This window comes from Stegastes partitus, unplaced genomic scaffold (genome assembly GCF_000690725.1).
Source record: "Stegastes partitus isolate 25-593 unplaced genomic scaffold, Stegastes_partitus-1.0.2 Scaffold1585, whole genome shotgun sequence".
In the NCBI taxonomy this organism is placed as follows: Eukaryota; Metazoa; Chordata; class Actinopteri; family Pomacentridae; genus Stegastes; species Stegastes partitus.
The window spans coordinates 74,514-95,557 of record NW_007579316.1 but is presented as its reverse complement, the minus strand read 5'-3'; the positions used below and the strand labels follow the sequence as shown (position 1 = coordinate 95,557).

The 21,044-nt window shown below is 39.7% G+C and overlaps 1 protein-coding gene across 1 annotated transcript in view; it reads left to right on the top strand.

The window, feature by feature from the left end:
- taf2 (TAF2 RNA polymerase II, TATA box binding protein (TBP)-associated factor) overlaps positions 1-21,044 on the top strand; it is a 34,168-nt gene that overhangs the window by 8,798 nt on the left and 4,326 nt on the right. Inside the window, exons 9-26 of the mRNA XM_008300764.1 lie at positions 334-433; positions 1,011-1,096; positions 1,216-1,351; positions 1,500-1,654; positions 2,158-2,272; positions 2,478-2,587; positions 2,963-3,028; positions 3,358-3,484; positions 4,069-4,194; positions 6,370-6,510; positions 6,826-6,936; positions 7,183-7,376; positions 8,058-8,197; positions 8,425-8,494; positions 10,388-10,497; positions 19,412-19,641; positions 20,487-20,651; positions 20,907-21,009. Coding sequence (XP_008298986.1) covers positions 334-433; positions 1,011-1,096; positions 1,216-1,351; positions 1,500-1,654; positions 2,158-2,272; positions 2,478-2,587; positions 2,963-3,028; positions 3,358-3,484; positions 4,069-4,194; positions 6,370-6,510; positions 6,826-6,936; positions 7,183-7,376; positions 8,058-8,197; positions 8,425-8,494; positions 10,388-10,497; positions 19,412-19,641; positions 20,487-20,651; positions 20,907-21,009 — 2,285 coding nt within the window. The remainder of the gene's footprint in view (positions 1-333; positions 434-1,010; positions 1,097-1,215; positions 1,352-1,499; positions 1,655-2,157; positions 2,273-2,477; positions 2,588-2,962; positions 3,029-3,357; positions 3,485-4,068; positions 4,195-6,369; positions 6,511-6,825; positions 6,937-7,182; positions 7,377-8,057; positions 8,198-8,424; positions 8,495-10,387; positions 10,498-19,411; positions 19,642-20,486; positions 20,652-20,906; positions 21,010-21,044) is intronic.

Here is a 21,044-nt window from a genome sequence, read left to right as displayed (position 1 = left end):
CACTTTTTATCTAACTCAGTAAATGTGTCTCCACACTCTGTGTGTGGGCTTAGTAAATAGGAAGGTTTTTCAGACTGATCTATGCTTCCTAGCTAAGCACCAACAATCTCTCTCCAGAATCACAGACTTCAACTGCAATTCACTTAAAAATCATGAACTTAAATGGATGCCATTTACTGCCATTGTGCAATAATTCCCTCTAAGTAATTCCTGAGGACTTTATTCAATAAACTTTAAATGTACTTGTTACCTGTGCATAAATTCACACGAATATTTTGTAATATTTTGTATTTTGTAAGATAGCAGTGAGCTGACATGTTGTTACTTCTGAAGGGCTGATGAGTGGGTGTTGAAGGGAATCTCAGGATATATCTACGGCCTCTATCTTAAGAAGACCTTTGGAGTCAATGAGTACCGGCACTGGATCAAGGAGGTAACGGTTTTCCTTTTAGCTGTCTATCTTGTGATATAGTTTTTCTTTGTTTCCTTCAGGAATCTGGTTAGCAGTGGTTGTAATAGCTACCCACTCTTTGGAAAAAATGTCAAATGTTTTACCCAGGAGAGGTGAGCCAGTAATAAAATAACAACAAACTCTGTAGTGAGATTAGGATGTGGTGGCACAATGAGTGAGACAGATAACTTTCAGGTGGGAGAGTAGGGATGCAATCCCAAGTGATTGTGTTAATGTGCTTGAGGAGCGTGCTCGTCTGGTGGGAGGGCTTATAACAGTGGCGACAGCTGTAGAAGGAGGGCTGTGTTTTTAAAATTCTGATGTGTTATTGAATTTCCCTTCTGATTGAATTTCCCTTCTGAGATAAATAAAGTATTTATCATTTCATTTCATGTGTGTGTTTTTTAGGGGCTTTTTCCACATTTCTACCTACTGCTTTAAACTTTAAACAGCTCACCTCCCTCTAGCGAGAAATGAAGTAGTAGTATATATACACTGAATTGAATTTATGTGATATTTTTGTTATAATTGTGAATATGTTTTATCTTTTATTCAACAGGAACTGGACAAGATTGTGGACTATGAATTAAAAATGGGAGGTGTTCTGTTGCATCCAACGTTCAGTGGAGGCAAAGAGAAGGACAAGTAATAAATGAATATTCAATTTAAATCACTACGCATCATTTACAGTAAATCACTTTTAATGTTTGAAGTATTAGTAGCAGGTCATTTTGTTGGAACTGACTGAGCTTCATCCTCTTCAGTCCAACTCCCCACCTTCACTTCTCCATCAAGCACCCCCACACCCTGTCCTGGGAGTACTACAAGATGTTCCAGTGTAAGGCCCACTTGGTGATGAGGCTGATAGAAAACAGGATCAGCATGGAGTTCATGTTGCAGGTCAAGACGCAACTAGGGTTTTCTTGTCTTTTTTTGATTTGTGTAATTGTTGTAGTCAAATAGGCTGGAGTTAACTTCAAACTGTTTTGTTCCTATTCTGTATCAAAAGCCTATTTTTCTATTGACTTCTGTTGCATCTCTTCTCCAGGTTTTCAACAAGCTCCTGAGCCTTGCCAGTACAGCCTCGTCACAGAAGTACCAGAGTCACATGTGGAGCCAGATGCTTCTGTCCACTCACGCCTTCCTCAAATCCATCTCCAATGTCTCTGGCAAAGACATAGGCCCCCTCATCAAACAATGGGTGTATCCCTTATGTATACTGGATTTCTGTTTGTAGAAAAACTTAATTCTGTAGAAAAAGTAATTCTTAGCAAAGTGGTTGCATTATATAGCACAATGCACTGAGAACAATAGAGAACAAAAACAGTAAATTGTGAAGGCAAGTCATGTCAGGTCTTAAATTAATTCCCTTAGCGGGATTGTTTTGCAGTCTGATAGCTCATTTCTGCATGACTTTGTAACTGCCTCAACTTCTATCAGAAATACTTGGATGAAACAAACTTGTACATGAAAAGGACCCAGATCACTTAAACAATTCTAAATTCAGAAATCTGAATGCATACCACAAATAATTTCCATCATGACATCATGGGCTATTGAACTACAAAGAAAGCTGATACAGTATTATAAATATATCATTGCAGTATTAATAGTAAATGTCACCGAGGAATCTCTAAACAGGATTTGATTTCTCCAACTGTTCTTAGTTTTCTGCACATGTTGAAGTCTTAACTTTTCAAATCCAGAGACCAGAGTAGTGTGGTAAAATTCTTTGGCAGTTTTGCCTTCAACAGGAAGAGGAATGTGCTCGAGCTGGAGATCCGTCAGGACTACACATCATCTGGAACTCAGAAATATGTGGTGAGCCTTAAGATACAACACAAAAATACAATATGTAAAATTTGTCAGTGGCTTAAACAGTTAAATGAAGCCCGCTATGTGTGACGTTCCTCAAGGGAAAGCGTCTAAAAAAAAACCTGTGTATATCCAAACCCTGCTCATTGCTCTTCCCGACAAGGATCAAGACTATCTTTTTATAAATAATCATATAATTATTTCTCTGCAGGGTCCCATCAAGGTGACAGTCCAGGAGCTGGATGGATCCTTCAACCACACGCTGCAGATAGAGGAGAACAGCCTCAAGCATGACATCCCCTGCCACTCAAAGAGCAGAAGGTACAGCAAAGCACATTGGTTCATTCTCTTACGTTCAGTGAATACTGTATTTTGCAGACTTCTCAGTCTTGGTGCTGTTGCCACCCTGGAAACGCTGATGTTGCAGCAGCAGTGCAGAGGGAGTGTTTTGCCAAAAACTTGAGTATATCACTGTCAAACACTCTCTTTAGTCAATGTCAAACTTAAACTTTAGTTGGTTACTGTGGTTCCTCCTAATACGTTAATGCTTACAGTCTGTATTTCATCTTTGTCATTTCTTTCCGCAGTGAAACAGAAATGTCAACAAAACAGTTTTTTAAAACAAGTTTTCCCCATGTTCGTCTTGTAGTCTTTGGCTTATGAGTCATTGATTGTTCTGTTGGTTTCTTTTTCCAGAAACAAGAAAAAGAAGATCCCTCTGATGAATGGAGAGGAGGTTGACATGGATTTATCTGCAATGGAGTAAGACCGTACATCACTTTTAGCTGTCAGCTGCTACTTTACTCTGCGATGACTTGATTGACATACATGGAACAATGTAGATATTATCCGATCATTATTTTAATCCATAGTATGTTACATGAAGGCTTCTAGTGGACTAGTCTCAGCTCCCCCACGTGCTTGGCATCAAATCCACATGACTCATATCACTGACACTGTGTTAGCATTCAGTTTGTGAAAATTCCTTCGAGGCAGTTTCCTCAGCTGCCTAGAATGACAAATGGGAGTTCACTTAAGCAACTTAACATTTCTTTTCCTAATTAAGTCACTGTCACTCCTTTCCTCTGCAGTGCTGACTCTCCTCTTCTCTGGATCCGAATTGATCCCGACATGTCCATTCTGAGGAAGGTGGAGTTTGAGCAAGCGGACTTTATGTGGCAGTATCAGCTGCGCTATGAGAGGGATGTGGTTGCACAGGTGGGCTAATGTCAAGAGTGCAGGTGTCCACACAGGCCTTTATATTTGAAGTATATGTGTGGAAGTGTTTTTGAACCACAGATATGGCAAATTACATCATTCCAATCCCCCTGTATCTGCAAGACATTCAATGGTGATATGAATGTAATGCAATAAAAATGTATAACTAGAGCCTTGGTAAACAGGTAAACAAAGTTAAATAATGCATATTTCAGTGGTTTTTGAAAATACAATGTTGAACTTACAAATAGTTCTACTATTGAAGTGAGTTAATCAAACCTCAGTTTTCAAAATCATGCTATTGTACAAAACATCCTATAAGATGAATTAGTATATTGTTATAAATAAGTGTTTCCAATAGTTTCTCACAGGTTTTTGTTACCTCTCTTCGAGTTTTCTACACATCTTGCACACAGGCATAGGTAGAATTTGTATCTGAAGCAGCTTTAGTGTTCCTGTAACTTTCACTGCATTTCCAACAATTGGTAGCCTTGCATTACTACTGAGTGGCTAAAACAGCTGTGTTATGGGTTAGGACATGGCGACATTACAAAACAATGAATATAATTATGTGATTTTGATAGGAGGAGGCCATCTCAGCGCTGGAAAAATTCCCAACTCCTGCTTCCAGACGGGCTCTGACTGACATCCTAGAGCAGGAGCAGTGTTTCTACAAAGTCCGCATGCAGGCCTGTTTCTGTTTGGCGAAGGTATGTGTCATTGTGTTTGTGTTTAATTCAGCAATCCTGAAATGTAATGGTTTGGAATAATAACTTTTACAAAACAAATCATCTGGGCTACAGCTTGGCTTGTTTGCCACAATTTCTATGTCAAGGACAAATGTCACACATTGTCCTTTTCATGATATTGAGCCACAACTGTGATTGGATATGGGATTCCTCACCTAACCTGCCTGCCTAGGATATGGTGGTTGGTAAGGCATTCCAGAACGTCCACTGGACGTATGAGTTCTGATAGAGTAATGTCAGACTACAGTGATGTTGGAGCCGATGGTCAAAAGGTGAATGCATTTTCCCTCATCTGACCACCATCCTCCTGGTCTGTTCAGGGATCACACCAAACACCTTCTTCTGCAGTCTTTCAGTATAAATATCCAACATTTCAACATGGTCTGCTGTTTTGGTCTTGGAATGTAAACTTCTCTCAGCTCCTCTTGTAATGATAATGAGTGTACTGACACTGAACCATAAGCAAAACACTGGTCACACGGCAACTTTCACTTTAGCATAAGTTAGCCTTATTTCCACTAAAACTATTTTATGAATTAACACTGTAAGTTCCTGAACTTGGGCAATTTTATGCTTGTGATCCCAGATTCACAAGACCTAGTTTTGCTCTGTTTGTTAAGACTAACTTTATCTTTAAGAGGGTACAATAATTAATAATACAATAAATAATAATAATACAATAATTAGTTTGGTTTTAACCATTAACGTTTTAAATTGTTCTGGAATGTATTCATTTTCAGTGGCAATGATTGAAAGCAGAGCACAAAGAGATTAGTAGAGGAAAGAAACACATATTTATTGCATAATTTTAGCCCTTTGTATGTTAGTGAACTTAGTATGTTAGTAAAAAAATTTTAAAAAAAAGGAAAAAAAAAAAAAACAAAATTAGTATGTTAGTAAAAAAATTTTAAAAAAAAGGAATTTTAACCAAATATTTAGTTTTAACAATGCTGTCAAACAGGCTACAGTTGGAGAACAACATATAAGTTCCCAGCGAGCAAGGCCACCCACCAATTTAACTCTTACTGCACATACACTGAGTTGACTGAATAATCCTATTCTGTGGCTACAGGAAATTCTCTATTCTCTGGATATGGTCTCTTCCAACTTTTCCCCCACTGGATTTCCGCCTTTCAGGTTCCACCTGAAACAATATTTTCACAACATGATAAACTGAGTGGAGGTTGAAATGGCAGCACTTCACTTTCATTAGGTTGCTGTGTATGGCCACAGAACCCCCAACAGACTCCATCATAATCGCCTTTGGTATACACCACACACGCACACACACAGACAGATTGACATGCAAGCTCAAACACTCACTCTGACATGCACATAAACACACGTACTCGCAGACTTCCACACTCCAGCTGACCACAAAGAGTGAAGTATGGTAGACTTTAATCCTGTGATGGACTTGGCTGCATTATGATTGGTTGGGATGGATTTTAGTTGCATGTTATTAGTAGAAGATGTGGGATGAAGAAGGATTAGGCTGGGGCACATACAAGAACTGACAAATACATACATATGTTCAAAACACTGACACAGAAAAAAGTCAGATGTGTTCGTGAACACAACCACACACACACATACAAAAACATTCCGGTGTGCATGCCCCCCTTTATTTATCTAACCAAATGACAACATCCTGTGTCAGTGACCCTTAGCCCTATATTACCACATTAACATAAATTCCCCAATATCCTGTTGGAGCTCAAAGACCACTGGAGCCACTGGTCTTCATACCTGTGGAAACTCATGTACTGCTCATGTGTACATTTACTGTTTACTTTGTAGCTCAGTTCTCACCACAAAAAGTGTAATGGACAGAAAGGGCATTGTTATAAAAGTTACAACACTCTCGACTTGTCATTTGTTAGATATACAGTGTTTCTCCAATGCCTGCTATAACTCATGAGCACAGCTTATACTTCAGCTTACATTTTTCATTCCTTGTGGTTTGCAGTAATCTTGAATGTTTCATGTTGTCCACTGTTATTATTTGACTGCGATGACAGCAGATGGAGCACAGCTAACAGATACAGTCCTCCACAATGGTAAAACTTGAACAGATCTGAAATAAAGTAACTGACTGTTTAATTGTGTTTTTCTGTGATCACATGATCCTCGCAGATAGCCAACGCCATGGTGAGCGCATGGCAGGGTCCACCAGCTATGAAATCGCTGTTCACCAGAATGTTCTGCTGTAAGAGCTGCCCCAACATCGTCAAAACCAACAACTTCATCAACTTCCAGAGCTACTTCCTGCAAAAGGTACATAAAATAAACAAATCAACACAGTCCCTTCTTTTCTTACACTGACTTGTAGAGGGTCATGCATGCGTTTATATCACTGTGCCTTGACTCTTGTAAATATGTTTATTAACTGAAATTAGCTTAAAAAAACCCAGCAACATTAGCCCTGTTCTAAAAATTCCTAAATGTTGCCATCAGCCGCACAATTCCTTTTATCAGTTAGGCCACATAGGACACTCAAGCACGTTGGGAGATTATGCCAGCAAATTCTGCTTTCCATCTTTTTGTAGCTATATATTATGATGGCTGTCTTGTCTTTGTCTCTCATGTCAGACGATGCCGGTTGCCATGGCGTTGCTCAGAGATGTGCAAAACCTCTGTCCCAAAGATGTCCTCAACTTTATCCTGGACCTCATCAAGTACAACGACAACAGGAAAAACAAAGTAAAGACATTCACAGGCTTAAGCTTGATATGTAACATAGTAACAGTATAGGGTTGTGTAGGATGATCTAAGTATGTCCAATGTAGCATTTCATAGCCTTTTGAACTCCTGATATGTTCTAGTAGTGTTTTGTGTACTTGCCCAGGACCTACTGATGGAAAATAGCCAAATCTGATGCAATACATCTTTTTTATCTTAGGTACAATTCATAAAATCTTTCCCTTTCGTCCGCTTGTCTATGTCCAGTTTTCAGATAACTACTACCGCGCAGAACTGATCGAAGCACTGACTAATTCTCTGACCCCAGCCATCAGCATCAACAATGAGGTCCGGACAGTGGATAATTTAAACGCTGATGTCCGTCTCATTTTGGAGGAGATCACACGATTCCTAAACATGGAGAAACTGCTGCCGAGCTTTAGAAACACCATCACTGTCAGGTACAGAGTGGAGTGTGGTGACCTGTTTATATTAATGGATTTTAAACGGATGTCTCACAGTGTGTTTCTCTTGACAGCTCTTCAGCTCAGTTTACACAACAGAATAGTTTGTTAAATAAAAAAACATTGTGTATATTGCTTCTTATTGTTGTAAAACGGTGTAAAAAAAACTAGTTTAAACCTGATAGGAACATTGTGACCTTATCTTTAACCACAACCAGCCACTAATTCTTTGAAGAAATGTGTGTTTTTGGTTTGGATTCTGTCAACAAAAAAAGCATTCGTGCAGAATGCAAAGTTTGGATCAGTACTTGTGCAAAATACACATCTAAGAAAGCCGAAGTAGTTGTGTAATATTTAGTTATGCATAACATTTTCAAGAATAGAAGCTAAATGTAACAGCTATAATACAGTGTAGCATACAGACTCATGAACCACTGCTAAGCATTTAACATGTAGAAAGCAGCAAACCAATGGCGCTTGTGATAATTCCAGATTAAATCGTAGGAAAAGACGATTGTATTGGTTATGTGTCACCGATGAATTGAAAAAAATGCTGATTCAGGCCAATTTTAGTATAGCAAACATTCCCAGCCTTTCTGTTGGTGATTTTCCCGAACTAATCTCACACAGCTCATAATAAATGTCATGTTTACTGTCCTCAATCCTCCCTTTCTCCAGTTGTTTGAGAGCAATTCGTCAGCTTCAAAGGAATGGTCATATTCCCAGTGACCCGTCACTTTTTAAGTCCTACGCTGAGTATGGACACTTTGTAGATGTTCGGACTGCGGCACTGGAAGCTCTGGTGGACTACACTAGAGGTATGACATTTAAAACAAGTATGCTAGCTGTGTTTCTGTTTTTCTCATAAAAGTCATTGATCCACCTCACAGATAACTGAGACCAGCATTACTAGCTCTTATGCATCTCAGTCAGCGCTTATCTTAGAGGCTAGTCAAGCCACCTATCTTCCGCATGTATGTAGGTTTCCATAGAGATGTGTCCTTGTATTTAGGTTTGTTGTGATTGTTCTCTCTTTGTCCTGCAGTTGAAAGGAGTTCAACAGAGCTACAGTGGCTGCTCAACCTGGTCCAGAATGACCCAACTCACTATGTCAGGTCAGCTCACAACTAGCACAGATTTTTAGATAGCACACACACACTATACGCATTCTCGCAGCACACATTCAGGCTGCACATCACAGTCCTTCTCACTTTAACGACAGAATTCTTACCTCATACTTTTTTGTTTTGCTTGTCATTAGATCTTGTCTTCCAAAATATGTTGTCACTTCTGTTATACATTATATGATTACATGAAACAGCAGTGTGGTGATAAAAATAAAAAAAAATTGGTATTTGTCTAATAACAGCTTTTGTACATCATGACAGGGATAATTTAGCCCTATGTGGAATAAACACAACAGTTTCTCACACCATCAGTAAAATGCTTATCAAACTTTTTAAAGTAAATAGACTATACTATAAATACTTTTAAGAGTTTGTCACAAAATTGCGTTTCATCATGTTTTCTTGAGTCGGCACCAAAAGTATCTTAAATAGCAGTTTAGTTTCCAGAAAAAAAAGCCTTAAATGTTGTTAAAATGCCTTAAATTGCATTTGCAGCAGTCCTTAATATTTTTGTCTCCCATTCATCCATTATCTATACACCGCTTAATCCTCACTAGGGTCGCGGGGGGCTGGAGCCTATCTCAGCTGACTTAGGGCGAAGGCAGGGGACACCCTGGACCAGGTCACCAGTCTATCACAGGGCTGCACTTAGAGACAGACAACCAAGCACAATCCCATTCACACCTACAGACAATTTAGAATCACCAATTAACCTCAACATGTTTTTGGAAAGATCCCGGTGCCCCCACCAGGATGCGAACTGGTGACCTTCTTGATGCGAGGCAACAGTGCTCACCAACTGCGCCACCTTGCAGCCCGTATATTTGTCTTGTTAGTTATAATGTATTTTGTATGAGGCTGTCTGCTGACACATCTATAGTCTACAAAGGAGACTGGTGCAGTAGTAGATCATGTTGGGAAAAAAAGCTTTTTTTTTTTTCTTTTTTTCTTTTTTTTTTACCAGCCACGACAGCATGACGGTATTGTTTTCACCTTGTGAGCCAGTATGTACTTCATCATGGCAACATGGGGTCCTCAAGATACCTGTTGTAGCAGGAACTTCCACAGATGTGGAGTTCATTACTTAGAAAGGTGTTATGTGTCTAATTTTGTTTACACAATAGCATCGAAGAAGTGCAAGATCTCCACCAATTAATACTGAGTACTCATGTAACCACGGAATAATGTTGTAAGGACTTTATTATCTTATAAATTGTCATTGACAGCCACAGCGGCTGAAGAGCCCATAATGGGCAATTGTGAATTTAGGCAAATGTAGCTTAATACAGACAGGAGCCATGGGGAATGAGAACAGAGGAATGACATGGAGTAAAGGTTCAGCTTGCTGGGAAATTAACCTTCCCACCATCGCAGATTGCTTGCTCACAGGGAATCCAAAGGAAACTTTGGATTGTTGGGTTCTCTGTTCTCTGTTTAAAATGTGTAAGGTCTTCACCATACTATGTAAAGTGCTATGAGATGACATATGTTGTCAATTGGGGCAATATGATTAAGATAGAATTGAATTGAATTGAACTATCTTTGGATACCACCCACTTGGCACTCAGAGCACCTACATCCTTAATTATGCATAATTTTAAGCCATAATAAATAAATTAGCTATAGAGGTCAAAACCATTTTTTGTGTTGTTTCCTGTAAACATGTTTAATCCTGCTTTGAACATCAGGATCAGTGGGGAATGACTAACTTTTGGAGCCACGCTCCGGTGTCCTCTTTAGGCACTGCAGCTTTTGACACTACTGGGTTAGCCTATTTTTTCAGCCCCAGAGTTTGCTGCTTCGTCGGCAGCAATTGTTGACTAATTGCACAACAGTCCATATGTAGAATTTCATTGTTTATTTGTTTTTTTGTCCAATTAGACATAGGATCCTCGGTATGCTTTGTAAGAATCCACCCTTTACCAAGACAACAGACTCCGCTCTGTGTAATGAAGCTCTGGTTGACCAGCTATGGAAGCTTATGAACTCAGGTAAGACACACACACACACACACACACACACACACACACACACACACACACACACACATGTGTGCGCAGGTTAATCCTGTTTACATCTTCTTGATGCCTTCAGAACTTACAAAATGTGCAGAAATGATTGCTTAAACTGGGGTAGCAGTTGGATGGGATTTTATCAATCTGAATTTCCTTATCAGATCAAAATCATTTAAAATTCCTAGTGGATTCTTACTATTCATTTGTCAAGCTGGTCTTTCATCATTTGCAAGTAACTCAAGTTATACTGTACATAACTACAAGGTAAGGATTCATTTTACAACTATGATGAGTTGTTGTTGGGCAAGGAGCCACAGGTACTGTAGTTTTTAGTGACTGCTACTAAAGTAGTCAGCATTAATATTAATGAAACTATTTCAAGTAATGTTGACAACCTGCAGTTCTAACCTAAAAATGAGCTGAGCAGCAGAATATCTGAAATGTTGACACAGTGTGGTGGCACACAGAAGCAGCTGGAACACACTGAGTTTTACAGCTCCCTATAATGGAAGCCCTAATTTACTACTTTACGCTTAATGGTCTCTAAATGCTGATTTAGTGTGTAGTATGTGCTATGATCAGCGGATCATTCAGTCTGGAAGAGTGTCTTTTCTTTTGAACTACAGAAACACAGTTCACTGGTGGATGTAGGGTGACGTTACAGATGATGTGTTTTTTCACTTACAATTTGTGACAGAGTTCAGTCAGCAGCTTGGGGAGTGCACATTAACCAACATACAAAAGTTTGTGTGTTTTTTTTTTTTTTTTTTTACATGTATTCACTGCCGTTGATTTCATCCACTATTGGTGATGATGGTTATTTTACTGGAGAAAGCCATGGCAAGAAATTAGAACAGCTAATGTTAACTGCATTTTTCCATCACTGGTCTTTGTTAATAAGAAATAACCAGGAAAGATAAAAGGTTCTTTAAGGGATTATTTAGCATCACAGATTAATTAATCCAGGTGTTTTGCCAACTGGGACTTGGATCCAAACTGGAACCAGCTACGAGAACCGATTACTTGTAACAGACTGCTAAATCTTCAACAGGCTGTAGTACTGAATGTGTTGTGGATCAGGCGTGTTTTTTTTGTGGAGCCTGTGACTGGATATGATTGAACCATTTAGAAGTCCTGCATGTCTCTTTTGATCCAGTGCAGCTGACAGTGTACTAGGGATATGGTACAAAGCTGTGCAACTGTGGCATCAAAAACAAATGTAGCGCTTCATTGCAGCTTTCATCTTGCTATTTTCCTGAACAAACATGTCAAATTCCATTATGTTAGTCACTCGCCACAGAAGTAGTTGCAGTACCTCATGAGCCATTACCTACCAAGACATTTTGTTAACACTCAGGCTATTTCTCATTGGTGACGGTACTGCCATTAGTCATTTGATACAATGGAGGCACTTTGGCTTTTGTTCATCAAAAACAAATCACAGCTTCGCTTTTACTTTTACTCTCATGACGCAGGATCTAACCACAAATAGGCTTATCCAGCCACAAGTGCGGCGAATTACACTGATGGGAATTCAGTTAATGAATGTTCAGTTTTCCTTGCAAGAACTGCTTTCACAGCTAACACACAATGCATGTAGCGGAACCAAGAGAACATTCTTTTTGAACATGTTGTCTTTGGTTTCCTTTGGGACAAAGTTCCAGTAAACTCGTTTGAGCTGCAAAGCGTCCTCTTGTAAAAGAAACCTTGAAGAGGTCTTATTATGTTTTAACTATGTCATTATAAGATTTGATTGTTTCTTTTCTATCAAAGCCAGCAGTGTCTATTCTCCATATCACTGAAAAGCTTAAACGCACACAACTTGCATGACAGCAGCTACTTTTATTCTACCAGTACTCCTCTGGCCTCAAAACACTATGGAGATATTTCAAAACCAAGTGGTACTTTCTGAATGTTTTCAAATACCAGAGTGGCTTCAGAAAGTATTAAGACCCTTTCCAGATTTTGTTGTGTTATGGATTTGATTTAAAGTTAATTTTAAAGTTGCCAGCCGCACAGTTGGCTCTGTCGCTGACATGGAAGTTTGGAGGCACCAGGGCTTCTTTTTGAACTGGCTTTAACCCACACTCAGAAACTAGGCAGGATGGCTTTGGTCAGGAAAGTGAACAAGAATCCAACAGGGTTCTTGTTTTCCACTGACAGAGAAAAGAACAACACTTTATTAGAGCATATAGTTGTCAGAGCATCTTGTGAATCAAGTTTTCAAGTACCTTATTTATGTTGTGCTGCTTATTTAGAGTGTATGTATTCTAGTCCATGTGTTATTCAGTAACTCGAGAAGAGCACAAAGTAGTACTAAAACATGCCCATTATATTGCTATTGATCTTTAATCACCTGTTATCTATAATCTCATCCCATCTTTCAGTGTTTCAAAGGACAGACTTCTGTCAGACTAAACCAATCTGCTGTTCATCAACTCTCTGACACTGTTTGATGATTCACTATAATCCTCCAGAAAAAATTTCAAATACTTCGGCATCAACTTTAAAGGAATCACGGGGAAGGACTTGGTTCAGCCTTAAACGATTGTTTTCACATTGGTAATGCAACCCTTGTGGTGTGTATCTGTCAGCTGGTTTCCAGATTCCACTTGTCACTGTTCTGAGAGACAGAAAAGATAAAACATAATTCTTTATTATGTTTCCACATGATGTGGAGCCAAAGTGAAGTAGCTTTTGGTTTTTGCCACTTGAGGTTGTCCAACATTTGAGATTTGACTGCTTCTCTGCTTTCTTTCCTCTTACCTGTATTCTCCCTTTGTTTTATGTGGAATTGTTTGGAATAAATGAGGTCTTGGCTTACTTCCAGCTCCACTTGCTTACCTACACGTTGCTACACACTCCGTGTGAATTTAGAGCCACGTGTGCTGTGTCTCTGCTAGTGTGGCTTTTGAAGTTAACAGAACATGCCCTACAGGTGTTCTGGCAGGACAGCAAACAGTAATACATGTGGAAAGGTTGTAAATAACTTTTTCATTTTAAGGACAGATTTTTACCAAAAAAATCCTTTCTGTGAAAACCCACATCCATCTGAACTAGTTTGTTTAAACAATGTCTCATTAGTTGTTTGTTATTTACAGTCTCTATTGGACATGAAGAGTTTTTGTGTTTTTGTCGAGGATTCTGTCAGTCCCAATGCTGTGAATATTTAGAACAAAGTCAATATAATACATATGCGTTACAAAGTACTTAGAACACGTTGCACCTTTTGCACACTTTATGGTGTTCAGAATTTCATTAAAAACGTGAAGCTTCAATTTACAAAGGTATTCAGACATTGAGCGAGAGTGTCTACAGTTTTGAGGCCAAAACACTGTTGGGCTCTTGGTCACCTTGCTCACTCAGTTACTCAGTTTGACCAGACAAATAATTCTAGGATTGGGCTGCACAATTAATCAAATTCAGATCATGATTTTGGCTTCCTGCAAATAAATGAACATGACCGACTACAATACTGACATTTAAAGTGCATGCTCTGCTCAGAGAAAACGCCACTGTATGTCAAATTAAGCGCTTGCTGTACTAACAGCTGGCCACTGGGGACTGATTGCAATTTTTTGGCTTCACTTTTGGGAAACTGTCATGCTGTTGTGCAACTACCCCTGCAACAGCAGCCTGTGGAAGTAGAGGAGTAATATAGAACAGAGCGCAAAATGAAAATCAAATGTCTGGAGCAGAACAAGAAGAACTTGTTTTTAAACTTATGACCGGTATTGTCAGGCAAAATCAAATTATATGCAAAGAGGTCATGAGACTTGTATCTGTCTTGCAGTTGTCTTGTTGAATCACATGACAATGCACCACAAACTGCAGTACACTTAATGCATGAATTCCAAAAAGAACAATGTCACTACCATCACCTCACTAAATCCCCAACCATGATGTGAAAGCAGTGCTCTGTTTAAATGTGAAAGTGCAATAAAAATATTTTGTCACTAAAATCAGTCAATGATGATCCTATTGATCAAAATATCACTGTCATTATCAGTTTGGTCATATTCACATAGCCCTACTTAAGCAAGAGTCTAGGTGGTTTCAGACTTGTTGAGGCCACTGTGCTCCTGAGATCACTAAAAACTTTACAAATGACTCTATACCATTGGCCTGATTTAGCCTCACCGAGGTTCTGTCATAGAGGTCTACAGAGTCGCTTGCATCTTTGAATCTATTGTATGCAGGTTGCCACAAGTTCACTTGAATCAAGTTATAGAACAATCTTAAGGATTATTAAAGCAAACTGAGTAAACTACAGTTTATGGTTACACAGCGAAGGTTCATAGTACTTTTCTATTTGATTTAAAGGACGTTGAACCACCTAATCACCAAAATAGTCACAAGAGTTTGCACATCGAAGCTGTCTATCTTCAGGTGGAATTTAGCTCTTTTTCTTCTCGAGCATGAACTGATTTAACTGCTGCCTTTACTGAGCAACCAACATGTGAGTTCATTAAAAATGACATGTTTCATATATGTTTAATTCCAGCTGACTAGTTAGGTTAAATGACAAAACATACCTGTAGTTTTACCTAAGGCCTTGTGCAACTGTCTCATCAGCTAGCTATACTCAAACAAAGAGAGCCGACTTTAGTTGTGTAGTTGACTTCTTTCTCTGGTTTTACCTGTGTAGTTGTCTGTCGTTAGGTGTGTAGTTTGCTGTTTTCTATGTCGTGAACTGTATAGTTAGCTGTCTTTCTATACCCCCTTTCAGACATGCATTCCTTTACATCAATCTGACAGCATATGAATGATTTAGCTTCATGTCTAAATGAACTACCTTGTCACGTTCTCGCAATCTGTATCAGTTTCAGCACAACCCATACAGACTTTTGCCTTTATCTGCATTTTATAGTTACTGCCACTTTAAAAAGCTGTTTTTGTGGAAATCACCTCATATCTTTCTGCACAGGTGGCATCTGGTAACTTGGAAGTTTTTTTGTTTTTTTTTTCAACCAGCAGTAGGAAACACAAATATATACAATTTACAGTGATATAGCAGCAAGTCCTTAAGTGTAATGAATAATTATTTATCAAAATTATTTATTAGTATTTTGTTAATTAGTTTATGAGTGAGTGGTTTTCTCATCAATGTGAATTTTCTAATGCTTTGTAGCTATTTAATTCCATAGAACTAAATGCTTAGTGGTGGACGTCAAATAGTTTTTTTTTCTTACAGAACACTGCTACTTTATCCTGGAGATAATATAACTGCTTTTGTCCAAAATGCCTCAGTGTTACCATCCACATATATGTCTCTTAGAATCAGGGCTATTGTAGAAATCCTTTGGGACATGCTTTGGTAAATCAAGGTCATTTAGTGGAATTGCTGTTGAATCTTCTGTTCTTTATATGTATTGTTGCTGGTGTGATTCTCAGACAACACATACTCTTGTTAGGTACAACAGGAACCAAATAATGTCAGTACCAGGAACAGTTGAATGTCCTCATGGCAGTGATCGCAGTCCGTCTACTGCCTGAGACTGTCTCAGATGAAATAGGCTCCTTGTCTCTTTCATTAATTACTATTTGGTTGTATTTCTTCGGTTATAACCTAAAAGGTTAAGGCCTACGTCTTGGTACATTGCCTCCATATACACACACAAGGTTCTGCCTTCTATTGTGTCCTCAGGTTTCATTATTTCTTTCTCTTCCAGGGGGTCCTATGTGTCTTTCAGCCTGCTAGCCAGGCCATAAAGCTTTAGTCTGCCAAACCAAATACACACCACCCCAAAAGCCAAATACAAGTATATGTTCACAGTTCCATATTCCTGAAGACCAGTGGGATCTTATTGCAACATGTTATTTATTTTATTGACTTACAAGCATGAAGAATGGACAAAAATATTGATTGATCATTATTTCCAGTGAACTTCTATTTGTTGGTCAGGTTAGCGTGGGTGGCTGCTGGACTGTGCTGCCAGTTTAAATACATAGCGAACAGAATGTGGTCACCTTAAATACTATGTAATGAAAATGTGTTGGTTGTTTTATTCCCCTCCCCCCATATCCAATAGCCCCCCATGTGTTAAACACACACATTCACACAGGATGGTGTTTCACTGGCTGAAGGTCAGTGCTGTAAGAACACAAACTTAGAGGACTTTTTGCTGCTGTTATTCATTTATTTCAACCACCTTTGAAAGCCACAAACCACCCCCCATGTTAGGCACCTGGCTTTTGGATTGTCAGCTTTAGCAAGATTTGGTGTTTCATGCAGCAGTATAACTTCTCAAATGGCTCATATAATGATACATTTCGCTCTCATGTCACTGAGAGTTGATTATCTTGTGTTTAGTTGTGCTGGTATTGTCTCTGTGGGAAGTCCAAATATGATGTGTAGTTGAAGAGCATGCAGCTCAAGATTAACTCCTAGAAAAAGTAGCATGTGCAGCAACTGTGTCAGAAGGCTAAAGTGCTGATAGCTTTTCTTAATGGCTGCACTTAAACATGGGATGAAAAGCCTGCAGTTATAAAGAAAGACGAAAAGTGATAATATGGTGCACCTTTTATTTGGCAGTCTTTACTCCAAGGTCTTTAGTGCTGATCTTGCAAAAAGTGATGCAAGTAGTGAGCATTTAGAAGTTACAGTAATGGTCTGAACTTTACAAACACTATGTTGAGCTTTCAATGATTTCTTTCAACTGCAGTTTTTTGTTAATTTCCAAAGAAAAACAGTTAAACAAAAACATTGAAATCCCAATAGAGTCATGTTCATTACGCATGTATGTATGTAGATTTCTGAGCATAATATTCGTAGCATTCGTTTCTGTATCACTGCGGGTTTGCCTCCTGTGTCACCTAATCGAAAGTGCAAATTCCATCATGCCAGCCCCAGTTTGGATGTCATAGATGACATCTGTGTCAGGAGAGCTGGGGACCCTCCTCCTGTGATAAAAGACTTACATAGTATCAGCTGTCATTCAAAACTCCTTGCTTCTCACAGCAGCTTGTTGAAAATGGGGCTGCACAAGTCTGTCACAACCCTTACGCAGTTACTTTTGGCGCTGAGTAGCAGTACTTCTCACCCAACCTAACAAGGCGGTGTTAGCTTATACCTTTGGTAAAGTGTACCTCCCAATAGGTAACATTAGTGACCCCTCACAACAAGTAGTAATTACAGGTATTAATACCTTAAGAACATTTGCATTGCTTTTTACCCTTGGACGCCAAGTAAAATAAGGTGTTAAGTTTATCCATAGTCATACCAGTGTCTGTAGCCCATTAGTTAACCATGGCTATGGCTAACAATCCTAGTGATGTCAGGAAAAACCTGAAATGTCGTGTGGCTGGGACACCCACCCCATGTGTGTGGAGTGTTTGGGCTTAGAAAACACTTAACTTCCACCCATGGCTGTGTCCATTCTGCTGCTTTTCCTCTGAAGCTACTTCAACGTTGTATAGCGCACCAGGCCAGCCTGTCAGGAGGAGACCAGCTGATGCAAAGAGCTGATGTAAAGCAGCTGTGCCGCAAGGTGAACTGGAAATGTCCGAGTGTTTGGCCACTACATCTGTACTGAGCTGGGAAGAGGTAGACTTCCAGCTCCTGGCTTCCATTTTCCTGTCGCTAAAGACAGATCTGAAAGTTTCGTTGCTGCCCATGCCAAATGTGAGTGATGTAATGACGACAGAGGAACACTGGCTGACTCAGAGCTCCTGTTGTTGGACAATGACGAGGAAGAATCCAGCTTCCTCGCTAGCACCCACATTGATGCAAAGCCTGTCTCTACAGAGGGAGGGAGTCACCCTGTGCTGTCTTAGCTCAGTATCCCATGGCCCGCTGTTCAAGCGAAGTTTGCAAAATCTTGGTTTGATGGAAAAAAACTACCAAGGGGAAAGAAAATTGCAAATCAGCTGTTGCCTGTCCTTCCAGAATTGCTCGATGAGATACCAGGGACATGGAAAGTTAAGCCTTACGGCAGGAAACACCCTGTCATGAGAGGGTCCCTGTTGGATTGTAAGGGGATAGGGGCTCAAGGCATCAGCCAGATGCCACTTGTCAAAGCCACTGGTAAATACCAACCTTCCCATGAGGACCTCCCTATCTTCTGCAGCTCTGTCCCTCCCCCAAAAGATAGAACACTTCCATTCTAGCCTCACTGACAAGTGCTAAAAGGCGCTGTCAGCAAGAACCCTCAACACCTTTTGTATGCTGCTGCCTTACCAAGTTGAGGTAGAAAAGGACATGACACCAAAACCAGATACTAGATTGTGGGACGAAATCTGCATGATGACTGACCACGTTCTCCACCCCCACAAAGTAGCCATACAAGCTTCAGGAAGAGCCATGTACCTCATGGTTCTTCTGTAGAGAGCATGCTGGTGTGGGCTCACTAACCTAACAACCAAGAAAAAATGGAAGCTATAAAAAGAAGAAGAAGAAGACATATGTTTTATGCCAAAGCAGTCTTGTCTACACTATGGCAGCCTGCTGTGACAATGCAGACCATCCAAGCCCTTCCATGCTGTGGGTCAGTGACGATGGAGTGCATGGACGGTGTGTTCTGCGCACCCTGCCTAAAGAAAGGGGCCAACACACCACATTTTGCAGATTAGCCACTCCTTAGTCTTTGCGTGGAGATAGAGAAGGGTTACAGGCTTCTATTAAGGATTGCTTCACCCAATTTTGAAGAAATAATCTATTCACATGCTCAAGGCAATTCAGCCAATACTCTACTTATTGATAAGGTAATCAGGCAAATATTCGGATATCAAAATTGCTATCCAGATACCACCACAATGACTGAATATTCGGATATCCAGATATTCGGGTCCAGCCCTAGTACAGTGATAAAATGGCAAACTATGTGTTATTACACTGTGATTATTCTTGTCACCCCACACTGTTGGTCCACCTTGCCCTTCCTTTTTCCAGGTACCTCCAATGACTGGCGGCTTCGCTGCGACGCTGTGAATCTCTACTACACGCTGTTTGGTCTAACTCGGCCCTCGTGCTTGCCACTGCCAGAACTAGGCCTGGTGCTCAACCTGAAGGAGAAGAAGGCTGTCCTCAACCCCACCATCAAGCCTGAGCTGGGTGTCAGTGCTGTCATGGACACCCCTGCCAGTATAGGCATCCATGGTGTGGGCATGAGCTACACAACTGTAAGTGTAGTGGAGCTATTTCATTATCAGAATAGCAAATTATTTAGTTTCAGGCAGCAAAAACATTAAGTGAAGACAGACTACATTGTATAAAAAATACTAGAACCAGAATATTACATGATTTATTTGACTTTAGAAATAACGAAAAAGAAACAACATATCTCTCCTTACAGGTAAGGAAACCTCCAATTTAAACCTGGAGAACTTTTTGTAAAACTTTTTGAACCTTCTGAACTTAATATTGAGCAAGATCAGAATATATAGTAGTGGTTTGCTTTGGAGGACCTTTACCGTATCCAGCAACAGCAATTTAGTAAAATGAGTCATGGTGTCAGAGTAATGTGTCAGGTTTCATTGGTTTTTATGTCAATGGTGATGTAAGCAGCGAGCTGCTTGGTGGTCCTTTGATTTAGTAGTACTACATTGTACACATAGAAACTGCTTCCATAAAAGTTGTGTTGTCTTAGGTTAGATCTGTGTAATTATGGGCACTACAGGATAATGCTGCCAACAGTATTTGGCTGTTTCTCATTCTCATTGCATCACCCAGAATTACCAGAAAGAGTAGCACTGTGGCTGTTTTTCATGATGAAATCTGTGTGAGTGTTGATTAAACTTCTATTAGCCTAACCAGTACCCTTGTTAACTATAGTACCTCAAAAATATAAATGAAATCATGTTAAGTATTCTGTTATTCTGTGCAAAATTAAGTACATTCAATGGATTTGTATACACCATCTGAATTTGCTGCAAACACATTGTTCATGTTACATTACTATAACAAAAACAACAACAAAATACTATAGTAAAGTTTTTTTTGTTGTTGTTTTTTTTGTATCTGTCAGGTGGACGAAGAGCCAGATCCTATTTCACTTGGGGTGTGTGGGGTGGGCCAGCCCCCTCAAGGCCTGAAGAGGAAAGCTGAGACCCCACTGGGGTCTCCTCCGGAGCCAGGACAGGTATTGCAGCAACAGGAGGACGATGGAAGAGCAGCGCGCTACAAAATCAGGGTAAGATAGAGCTCTGCCATGACTGTTTTTTCTTCTCAACTCCTTCCATCTCATTTGCTTGGACTGTTCTTTACTGAGCACTACTCCTCTCAAGCCTGAGTTTTATTTAGGCTGAGAACTGACAAACTCTTTTACTGACATCTGTAATGTTCTCTTAAGAAACATCTTTGCTTTCTAGAGAGGCTCTGAAAATGATCTGTTAAATCTGTCATGTTTGTTTACAAGAGTTCACAATGTAGTTCTGCTCTGTTGTAGTTCAACACTATGGAGGATGAAGACATTGATATGGAGACTGTTCATGATAGTCAGGCCTTCATTCACCATCATCTCAATCTGTTAGAGAGACCCTCTACACCAGGTAAACACACACACACACACACACACACACACACA